Source organism: Condylura cristata, unplaced genomic scaffold (assembly GCF_000260355.1).
Source record: "Condylura cristata isolate star-nosed mole 26May11 unplaced genomic scaffold, ConCri1.0 scaffold00008, whole genome shotgun sequence".
In the NCBI taxonomy this organism is placed as follows: Eukaryota; Metazoa; Chordata; class Mammalia; order Eulipotyphla; family Talpidae; genus Condylura; species Condylura cristata.
In genome coordinates this window covers 44,287,812-44,299,638 of record NW_004567109.1, presented here as the reverse complement: position 1 = coordinate 44,299,638, position 11,827 = coordinate 44,287,812, and the positions used below count along the sequence as shown (strand labels likewise).

Below are 11,827 nucleotides of genomic sequence, written 5' to 3'. Positions count from 1 at the left end.
AGAGTCCAGAATTGTCTTCTGTGATTAGCTTTTGACCTTCCTGGTAGAGAGGAAAGGAGGACACTTTGCAAATTTATATTTTACTTTTAGGTGAATGGGGAGGTGGGAATGAAGGCAAAGTATGTTTTTATTTCTATTTCTTCTCAATTGTCTTCAGCTCAAAATAATCCTTATGTCAGCATATTTTGGGGTGGCATATTCTGCTATCTGTTAATGCTCATGGTTGTCCTCTAAAGCCCAGACTTTCAAACTCTGTGCAACCTTCTATTTTTGTACATACTATCCATGATGTTTCCTGGTTGTGTGTGATATGTTCAAAGAATAAGGAAGAGCTGTCTAAGTGTCCCTTTAACACCGCAGAAACTGTGTCTGGATTGTGGGAGCAATAGCCATGGGCTGGGATAACCTGTGGTTGGCTGACATCAGAAGAGGGGCAGACCCATAGTCCTTTCTTAGATCTCATCTTATTGTTCAATTAAGTTTCAGAAAGCCAAGAGAATAATTACAGAACTGCATAGTACTGGTCTTTGTTTATTGCTGAAATAATGTGATTATCTTAAAAAAGATTTCAGTCAGCATACTTTGCCCCAGTTTACTTCTCTGTGATCCTTTTTAATCTTTATTCTTGCCTGAGAAGTAAAAATAAATATATCTATAGCAACCACAATAATAGGTTAACAAATGGGGTTTGTTTTCATGTGTTTTAACTTTTGAGATGAGTAGGCTTATTAAATCATTTTCTTCTGTAGCAAGAGGAAAAAAAAAAAACAGCCAGTGCTATGAACAACATAGTTTATGTCTACCCTACAGTTTCCCCCAGGACTCTCTTCTGTGTTGGCTCCCTAATGGGTTTTCAGTGCCCATTTCACTGCTAAGGCAGGGGGAGCTTGAATGGAGGTCAACTCCGGAGGTTTGTAACTAGATTGATGCTTGACCTCCTGTTGGCTCACTTCTTTATTAGTAGCAATGATAAGCAACAAATTAATTAAGTCCTCTGGAAATAGGAAGATGAGATGGGGAAACAGAAGAAATTATGAAAAAATTTGAAAGCATGCCACCAACTCAGTCACAATGAAACATGAGGAGCTAACACATAGGGAATGGGCCTTGGCTTTAGCATGGCTAGCATGCTTGTGGTTAACAGAAGGCTAATATTTAGATGTGGTAATAGTGACGGGAGAGCAAAGCTAGGGCAGCTTTGAATTTCCTTTTTTTGAGAGAAAACACAGAAGCTCTTGCCAAGTAGGGTATAGGGGCTGTTTCTGTGGTTTATTACATGTTCTTTTGGTTTTATGCTCTGCAGAAATAATATAACTATAATTGTGTCCTAATAGTGGAACTTGTACTTCTTCGATTTTAATCAGGTGTTTCTATTAAAGTGTATTGCTAATACTAGAGAATATAATGCGTGTGATTTCTGCTGTTCATGACCAACTTCCTCCATTCCCAATGCCAATCACTATTACTTCTAATCCCTATTATTGATGAGGCATCTTCCCTTGGCATTGCACTAAGCATGCACTAAGGGATGCTTGCTTTCAATACTTGCCACAGCTGTGTGAGGCAACTGCTGCCCATGTTGGGATGAAGAAACTGAAGCTTAAAAGATGTTATATTATGTAAGATTACATAGCTAGTAAATGTTATGAGTGAGACTTGGGCCTATGGCTTTCTGATTCCAAAACTCTCATTATGTGATATGATTGATGGAATTTCAATTCACTCATCTCCACTGAAGAGTAACAAATCTTTGTAAGTCATTAGATATGTTTCTGCATTTAAAAAAAAAAAAGATTTATTTATGCATACAGAACTGGATACAAGCCAGAGATGCAGGGGCAGTGAGAGAACTCACAAGAAACAGAGTGGGGAGCACAACAGGCAGATGGACAAAGTACACTGTCCAGGGGGGCAGTGGGTGAGACAGGAAAGTTCTGCTGTGCCAAGTGGATCAACTCTCCTAGAGGGGATCAAACTCGTGCTGAAGCTTCTGCACTAGCTTAGCAGTGCTGCACTCCAATCCATTGCACCACCAGGGAGGGCCCTCTGAGGGGTGTTTTCTGTGGCTAACCTCGATTTCTCCTTTTCTGAAATCTATAATCGCCTATAGGCTTTCAAACTTCTCTGATTCCATTCTGCTTATTGGATACTGTCTCACATAATTAAGAGTTCAGTGTAAAAATGCACAGTTATTGAACCCAGTAGTGTCAAAACTAATACTGTGTAGCGTGTATAAAAACTACTTTTAAGTAAATGTAATATATACCTAATTTTACATTTTTCTAGATGACTATCTGGTTGTACCAGAAGTATTAACAATCTAATTTTATCTGCTGATCTTATTTTATGACGAGTTTTTCTGTCCCTTTGTCTTCCCTCCCCCTTCCTCCTTAACCTCAGAGTCCCCTCATGGTGATTATTAATGGCAACTGTTTTTGCTTTTTTAAAGTAATGTATCCTATTGAATTGTCTGCTATGTAAATGTCCAATAATTATTTTCATCATTCTGACTTGCTTTTTACCACACATAATTTTCTCAAATACTCTCCATTTTTTTTGAAAATGGTTGCATTTCATCCTTTTTTTATGGTTACATAGAACTTAGTGTAGATTTACCACATTGTCTTCATCCAGTCATCTGATGTAGGATATTTAGGCTACTTCCATGCCCTAGCTCGTGGACATAAATACTGTGGAACATGTGTTGATGGTTTCATGTTCTTTAGATATATCCCCTAGGGTGAGATTGCTGGATCATGATGGTATTTCCAGTTTTAGTTCTTTAAGGTAAATCCAGATTGCTTTCAATAATGGTTGCTGCAGTTTACATTCTCACCAACAATGAAATAGCTTCGTGTTGATAAATCCTTTCAAGTTTTTGCTCTTCAGTGATGTTGCTTTCTCTTCATCCCATATTGAATGTTAATTAAAATGGGTAAACAGTACTGCACTAGAAGTTTTTTCAAGTAATTTACATATTTCATCCCACTCATTTCATGCTTGTAATGTTTCTACTGCAAAGTTTGTTGAAAGTCTGATTGATATTACCTTTATGTTACCCTTGTTTTTCTTATGTTTTTAATTTTCTCTCCCTGTCACTGACTTCAAAAGTTTTATTATAGTGTGTCTTGGTATGCGTCTGTGTGGCATTATTTTGCTTGGAACTCTATGCACCTCTTGGGTCACAATGGATGGTTCATTTCCCAGATTTAGCTGATTTTCAGCAATTATGTCTTTAAGTAAATTTTCATGTCTCCTTCTTTCTCTCCTCTTTCACAACTCCATGATATGGATGTTATTTCTCTTTGTTTTCTCAAACGGTTCTTTTAGATCTTAACTTTTAAATTCCTTTTTTTCTCACACTGTTGTATTTGTGTGTTCACTATTTTGTTTTTGAGCTCATTAATTATCTCCATTTTTTCTATGTGTCTACTGTTTTGGTCCTCAATTGTAGTTTTTAATTCCATTGTCATGTTTGTGTTTCTTAGCTCCATTATTTATAACTAGAGCTTCCTCATATTTATTTTATCTTCATTGTATTACTGTGTTATATCCTTTGTTAATTTTTCACACTTAATAAGCATTGTTAAAACTGTTAACTTGGAGTTCACTGATGTCCCCCAGTTCTGCTAAAATTTGACACCTCTCAGGGAATTTTTGCTATACCCGTGCTATTTTCTTCTGTCTTCTCATTTTTAATTTTCATCCATTGGACTTGGGGTAGGTTTTCAGACTGTTGTCTTTGCATCTATTGAAGTATCTGAGAACTGACACTGGCAAGAAGTACCTGGTAAGAAAAAGGATGATGGTATCAGGACACCAATGGTGAGCCTTCAGTAAATGTCAGGAATTCACACTTTCTACTGTGGTGTGGGTAACAGAGTTGTATGGTGGAGATCCATGGTGATCCCCTCTTCTAGGCCAGCTCTTTGATCTTGGTGTTGCTTATGTTCTCATACTCATCTCCATTCTAGACTACTTTTGAGCACTAAGTGTAGTTCTGGCCTGGGTTGCAGTTGATATGGGGACACAGGCTAGGAAATTGTTCTCTTTTCCAGCATAGAGCTCTAAATTGGATACTTATTCCTATTGTTAATAGATGCTTGTGCTCTAGTTTACTCCTTTGTTGTTTTGATTTTTACCTTTCATATTTAATTGTCTCCCTTTTTTTAACCACCCCCAAATAAAAACCCCTGGAAGGAGGGATTGCAGGTGTTTTACATATCCCAGGCTTGACTGGGAGGAGTTGCCTCTTTTGTGAGGAGACACAGGTAATGTGTCTTTCCAGTGATTCTGCACTGAAAGCCTCAGGCTCAAACCAATAATCCTCACTTTGCACCCCAGCCCCTCTGCCCTGGTGCCAGCTCACATATCCTGTGTAGGAGTCTCAGGCATCCCCAGTTTTGGTGAATGTCTGAGTAAACAACTATAGGGTCTCAGATCAACAGTCACCTCTTCCTCTTGTAGGTTGTATTGCCCAGTATCACTACGAACACACTTCACTTCAAGTTTACCCTATCCTATTTCACTGGACTGCTGCTCCTCGTGTGTATTGTGGTATCTAGTTTTCTGTCAGCTATTTGGGCAGTTTCTTACTGAAATACAGTTTTAAATATTTGGAGGATGCCAGGCTAGCATCTTCACTCTGCTGCCATTATGCTGAACTCCCCAAAGCTATTTTGAGAATGGGATCTCTGTGTACCTGTCTTCTTGAACAAAAGTTGTAGATGGCTTGATGGCTAGTATAATGTCTTTTATGTTGCAGTTTATCCTTTCTACATAGGATTTCAAAAAAGTCATCTTAATGGACAGGTAACTGGGGCAAGTGAGGAACTCTACCCTAATACTTAACCTGAAATTGTTGTTTTTATTAGTATTCTCTATTTGTGTCATGCAATATATACTAAAGTATTCATCGTCTTGCTTATTTTTTAATCTTGCTTTACTGAAAATAATTTGCATTTGTTGTTCCTAATATTAAATTTCTTTCAGAAAAATATTGTTGTGATGGATTCTCTTTGTGTGCCTTTCATTCTGCACACAATTTCAGTTCCTGATTTCATGTTTCCTCTTATATCTCCCTCACACATTCTCTGCATTGGTAGAGCTTTCTTCATATGCATAGGACAGGTATCTCTAAATTAAGTTCCTTTCATTGTGTTTCAGGTTGAACAACTCTCATGTAATTAACCAAAGTAACTAAAAATACAAAATACAACCGTTACTTTCCCTATAATCTTTATTTTAAAGATAATTGTTTATTTGCTTAATTGGTTCTGCATGAAATATTTTTACTCTCTCTCCTTGGCATGTTGTCACTTCAAGATTTTTAGATTTTAGTGGTAGAAAAGGGGGAACAATTAAATATGAAAGGTGAAAAATTGTAACCGCAAGGGACAGCTGGAGTTTATCTGATGTGACAATTTTCTTTTTTTGCTACAGATTTGTTGCACCTCTGTAGGGAATGAAGCAAATTAGTGGCTGTGATAGGAATGTTCTATTTTATAAGAATTTTATCCGTAGAATGTAATTAATTCCATTGATTTTAGGTATGAATAATGCATATAACTTTGGTTCTGACCTAGGTATAAAATACTTTATAATCTCTTTTCTTGATGTCCACTTGGTTCTCAAAGAATGTGCTATTCATTGTGCTACTTCTCAGGGCCTTTGGACTTGATTAATTGAATTTTTCCACTTCACTATTCATTAACTTGATATCCAAATATTTTGAACATTCTTCATATGAAAGATGACCTCACTGGGTCTCCAAATTAACTTTCATTATTGTAATCCTGTTCTCTTCATTTTTAATTTATTTCTAATTTATTGTTTTCTATCAAGTTCTTCTCTTGTCCATTTTGGTTATTGTAGATGATGATGTCCACTTTAAATGGACTTTTATTAGGTTTCAAGCTTCTCATTTGGAGCTTCATTTCTTTGTGCTTTTGTATATGTAACTGATTGCAATTTTTGATCATTTGCTCTTAGTTTTCCGTGTTCACTAATTGTGTGAAAAAGAAGGTAAGAAAGATCTAGATGTGTGGGAAAAAAAAAAAGCAAAGACAGACTGGAGAAGAGAGAATAACAGAGTCAAAGTTCTCATTAAAGTGAAATGGGTTAAGTATCAGGGATTCTATTTTCATTCTCATAGTGGAGATTTTCTTTTCTCAGAATATGAAGAAGATTTTGAAGTAGATGAGGAGAAACAAGATGAGAAAGCTAATGAAGAAGGGCAGGCTTATGATCAAATGAGTGGAATGTCAAAGTCACCCTCAGATGATGAAAGCGATAATTTAGACCTTGAAAAGGAAAGTGAAACCTCATCACAGAAGGCACCAGATGTGGATGACAATGTGAAGGATGAGGGTGATGGATACTCTGTGAGTGAATCGGAAGAGGATAAACAAGGCAAGTTTGTTTAGTTTGTCATACAACATAGGCTGTTTACAAATATGTTTGTTGTCTATCTTTGCCTTATATTTAATGAACTAGTCTTCTTTTAAGGGAATGTTTGGAGCAAGAAGTCCACTTACTAGAAACTATCATTCAATCAGTCTTCCATAGAGATCCAAATTATTAAGTCACTTCTTAATTCTTGCTCTTTCTTTACTTTGATGAGACTTTTTTCAACAAGGTGCTTGGCAAATTTACAGTGATATGCCTACCTTTTACCCAAAATGGTACATATATCATTTTGTAAACTTGTAAAAAATGAAAAGTAGCTCCTACTCAATTAAAAGAAAAGTTGAAGATTCTTATCTGAGGTTTGTTATACACAAACACAAACTGACCTTGAACACAGGATGCCGACATATTAGTTTCATGGAAAGATTAACTGTTTTTTTTTTTTTTTTTTGAAAACGTGGCCTCTTAATAATCTTCAAACCAAAAATTTCTCTAAATGTTAATGGGGAAAATAAAGAGTTGTACATTCTATATAGAGAAAAAAACTTTCTTCACATGTCTTAAGACTTCTTTAAAGATCACATATAGGAAACCTGTTTTGCCATTAAAATGGTTTGTCTGAAACACAAAGATCTTCCCTGGTAAAACCTAGGCATTTATCACGAATAATCCTTCCTTATATTAAGTAGGTGGATGTCTTTTTAGTTTGCTTTTGACTGGAAAATGAGGTCACATTATGATGGTTCTTTGAATTGTGGTTAATTTTCCCCATTTTCCACTTTCACCAAAATAATTTCCTGTATAAAATCTCAAAATTTTAAGTTCTAGGAGCTTAGTAAAATAATGTAAGAGTAAATTAAGTAATCTTACAATCACAAAGGAATTATTTAGTTGAGAGTTCTTTTCAAAAATGTTTTTAAGCAAACATTCTAGAATTTCACACACTCATGTATACAAAAATATAACACAGAAAGTATTTTAGAGCAAAAGATAATTGAACCAAAAACTTAACTCTGTGTTTCCTAACAAAGTGAAGCATGGAGCATTATGTGAAAAATTAAAGAGGCGTTAACAGTCAAATTGAAAGCAAGATTTGTTGTCATTTTCTATTATAGCTGAAAGAGCTATCCAAGATTAATGGTGAGGCATTATAATATTTTTTTGTTAAGACCTAAGCAAGGCCTTTTCTAAAACTTCTCTTCATAATAATGCTTTATTTTTCTAAACATGCCTAATGTATACATTATTTTCTTAACTTCAATGTGAATATTAGGTTGAAATTTATATTTATAGATGATACAGAGAAAGGAAAACAACTCAATGGAAAGGTGGTGTCTTCTGAGGCTTTCATTACTTGAACCTGCAAAAGTATTGAAAGTTTTTGCATATAAAGTTGACTCAAAAGTAAAAATGATTCAATTTTTTATTTCTTCTATAATGATGGAGAGTTAAAAGGTTGTTGATAACATAAAGATTTAGTATATTTTCAGTATATAGTCAACTGATTATTATGCTGATAAACACAATTTATTATGCTGATAATCATGTTGCTTTTTGAGGATCAAATAGATATTTTTTTTCGAAGAGGGTAATTTTTTATGTAGGCAGTACATGGCTCTTCCTTAGAGGGAAAGCTTTAATCATTTAGACCTGTAATTAATGAATAACTGGCAGCAATTGGTAAGCTTTAACACTGAATAATGCGTGCCTATAAATAATTAGAATCCTATGTTAGGAAAGACATCCCATATGTATTCTTTATTAAGACTCTGTTTTAGTACTGTACTAAATATTTTCCAGGAATTATATCATTTATATCAAACAAACTCAAAAAACAGGTACCAGTACCTTTTATATCCATTTTTCAAATAACTTGGAAATTAGTGAGATTAACTAACTCACTGAACCAGAAACTGGAGGAGCCAAAATGGAAACATTGCCTAACTTTAGAGCCTGGGTTATGACAAACAATGTAATATACTGCTAAGTAAAAAAAAAATACCTACTTATCTAAAATTAAAACAAATTGCCCAATAAAGATTTTGCTCCAATAAGGAACTACATTTCAGAAGCAGTTATCTTGAACTCTCTATCTTATCCTATTCTTTGGCCTCTCATTAAAAATAAATTTACTTTTAAAGAGAGAAAATAAAAATGGACAATTAAAGTTTTTACCCAGATTTATTTATCTTCCTTCGACCCATCAACTCCCAGAGCTTTTGCTCAGTTTCAGTTCATTACCCACCCTACCCCAATGCCCATTTCCTGTAGTCTCCATGACATCCTTACTGAGTTCTTCATCTCTTGAAACTCTTATCATCGGGTGATTCATTTTTTGCTTATTGTTTCAATAGTATTAAATTTGACCCTCAAATTAACTACACAAGTTAAATAACACAGAAATTAATTATGCTGCTAAAGCCAGAAAGTGTTATTTGTCTTTGTTTTCCCTGATAGAGCTGGTTTCCTAAAAGAATCTCTGTACACAGTAAGCAATTACTTGACCGTTAAAACACCTAAAATACTACAGTGCTTTTGATAGTGCCAGGATATATCTAGTAACTACAAGTTATATACTAAATGATTGCTATTGGAATTTTTGTTGGAAAAAATGCATAGAATTAGCTGAATAAAATATGTAGAGACTACAGATGCTTTAAATAGATATGTAATGAAATAATCAGAATGTATAGTCTAGCCTACAAATGTTGGAAAATTAAAAAGTCAAACATTAAATTGGCCAAGTATTTTATTTTGTTGGTTCAATAATGATGTTATTAAGCTTTCCCTTTTTTAGAAGTGCTTTTGCATTCTTGAATTTACATTGAAGTTTTACAATTATTCAGGAATTAAATCTTATTGCTTGCTACTGTTTCTTTTTTTACCTTCAGGCTCTTTTATTTTCCATGTCTATTTTGATAACCTGAACTGGTATTATTAAAAACATTCTTTTAGTGTGTGAAGTATCAGAATTAATTCATCCAGTGAACAGGTAGCATGTATTAAAAATGGTAATAACATGATAGATTCCTTGGAACACTCTGTTGAAAAGCCCGACAGCACTTCATCTTCAAAAGTGTAAGAGGCATATTGTGACTACTGAATCCCAGACACCAGTACATCCCTTTTATTGACATGATTAAGAATCTTGCTGTTAGTATTTGGATGTGTTTCATTTGAACCTGCTTGCACCTGTTCCCAGAGGGCAAACAATTGCCCAGGCTGTCACTCTTGTGACAAGTTGGCCCCATTTAAACTGCCAGCTAACAATTGCGTGGGCCTGCCTTGATGAATACGCTCAGCTGAGCAGCCAGTGAGTGATAGAGTGCTGTGGACTGGAAGCTGACTAAGAGAGGACCCTGGTTTAGGAATGATGTGTGAGACTCCCCAATCATTTAAAAAAGGATGACAGCTTTCTTGTCTCTGCATTTGTGTTGGCAACCCCAGGCGCTAATTCACCAGTTGAAAATATATTGTCCTAGATGAATGTTATAAGGTTGAGGGGAAAAGTGCCATGTATCTAGAATCTATTTTTATACTTTATGGGCAGTCTGGATGATAGTGCCTATGAGTAGCAAGTAAAGACTAAGTAACTTTTATGAGAGAGGAGCGAGAGATGGAAGAAAGGGAGGGGAGAGGAATCTGGTCCTTGAATGTAAAGAAGATAATGTTAAAATTGAGACAAATTTTTTTTCTGATAAGAAATAATATTTTGGGGCCTTCCTGGTGGCACAAGTGGTTAATTCTTAGCACTATCAAGCATTGCCAGCCACTGTAGCATGGGATCAATCCCTGGCCAGGGAGCTGAACTACATTGCACCTCAGATTGCTCCTTTCTTGCCCACTGTCCCCTCAGCAGTGTATTTCAGTCATTTCACCTATTCTGCTCCCCACTCTTTCTCTGGTTAATTCTCTCATCCCCATCTGCACCTCAGGCCTGTACTCCAGGATTTTGTAAATAAATCTTTTTTTTTTTTTAAAGAATGATAATTTCACTCTTGCTGTTTTCCAGTTTGTTGAAGAAGGTCTTGTAGACTTAAAGTGCCAGGGTCACAGAAATATGGTTTACTTGACTTATTAACCTCAAGAACTCACTATTTATTTCTTAGTTTGACTGTGGGCTTGAAGAAAAATCTATGAGGAAAACTGTTCTTTCTGCATTGAAATTATATCGTTGTGAAGCTTCAATCTGTGAAGCTAGGACTAGTTGAAGATTGTAGGCAGCCTTTACACAGTCTATATATATGATTTTGCATGATTAATAAAACTTTAATCTTTCTTAGTGGCAAGAATCCCTCAACCTATATCTACTTTTCAGTTTTTAAAGTAAGAAGTCATGACTTCAGATGAGTACCTATATGTGGCAGAATCTTTTAGTTCACTTAAACTACTTTTCTGTGAGGTTATTTCTCTAGAGTTTTGAATATGCCTTGTCTGTAGCAAAGGTACTACATAGACATCCAATAAAATCTTGTTAACTATGTTGGCTTGACTAAATTAATAAATAAATGTAAAAGACTCAGGCAGCATAGCATGACATGTGATTCAATTATATCCTCAGTATTTTAAATATTCATTTTAATGTTTAGAAAGAAAAATTTAAGTTTCTATAGAGGAACATTTATGGTTTTCTTCATTTTTTTCCTCCTGGTATATCTGTATTACCTGTACATATTGATGTTTCTCTCCTTTAAGACAAATAATTAGAAACTTTTCAGAGCTGGAATGAAATGATTTCTATTTTATTTTCATTAAGCATACATTCATTCTATAATTTTTAATGAATATAAAGAATATGCCAAATTAGGTGTTACTATACATGAAAATACTAACTGAACCACAGTATCTGGTATAAAATTAAAAAAAAATGAACTCATAAGTAGTTTTTAGGTAGAACTACTCATACAAGCAACAAAATATGTAAATTTATGATTCATAGCTAATTTAAGTAAAATAGAAGTAGTATTTAAGCAGATTTTCCTGTGAACACTTGAGCTAAGCAATAGGAAAGATAGAAGAGTGTTGCATCTATAAGGTTTGGATATATGACTGTCATTGGGGTGATCTACACTTTAAACATATTTACATATTCAAGTTGTTGTTTTTAAATCAAGTTGTATGTATGGGTCAAGCTAGTAGACCAAAAACAAAGTAGTTAAAATAAGCACATGAATTGAGAAAATGATTAAACTATTGTAACACCATGCTTTATGCTGAGGATGGGGAAATGATCAAAATCTAAGGCCAAGACTTATGTTTGGCTCAAAAAACAGACAGTATGGCTGCTGATTGCAGTGGAGTATAACAGTTTGAGAGAGCTAGCCAGTGAGTGAACAATACCTAATGGATACATACTTTGTTCTATTGTGTGCCACAGTGTCTTTCTTTTAAAAAAAAAAAAAAATGGCCCTCCTTGGTG

General features: G+C 34.8%; 1 protein-coding gene across 1 annotated transcript in view; it reads left to right on the top strand.

Annotated features, from left to right (window-relative positions):
* The window catches only part of ERICH3 (glutamate-rich 3), a 101,071-nt gene that overhangs the window by 69,181 nt on the left and 20,063 nt on the right, over positions 1 to 11,827 (top strand). Inside the window, exon 11 of the mRNA XM_012722024.1 lies at positions 6,175 to 6,411. Coding sequence (XP_012577478.1) covers positions 6,175 to 6,411 — 237 coding nt within the window. The remainder of the gene's footprint in view (positions 1 to 6,174; positions 6,412 to 11,827) is intronic.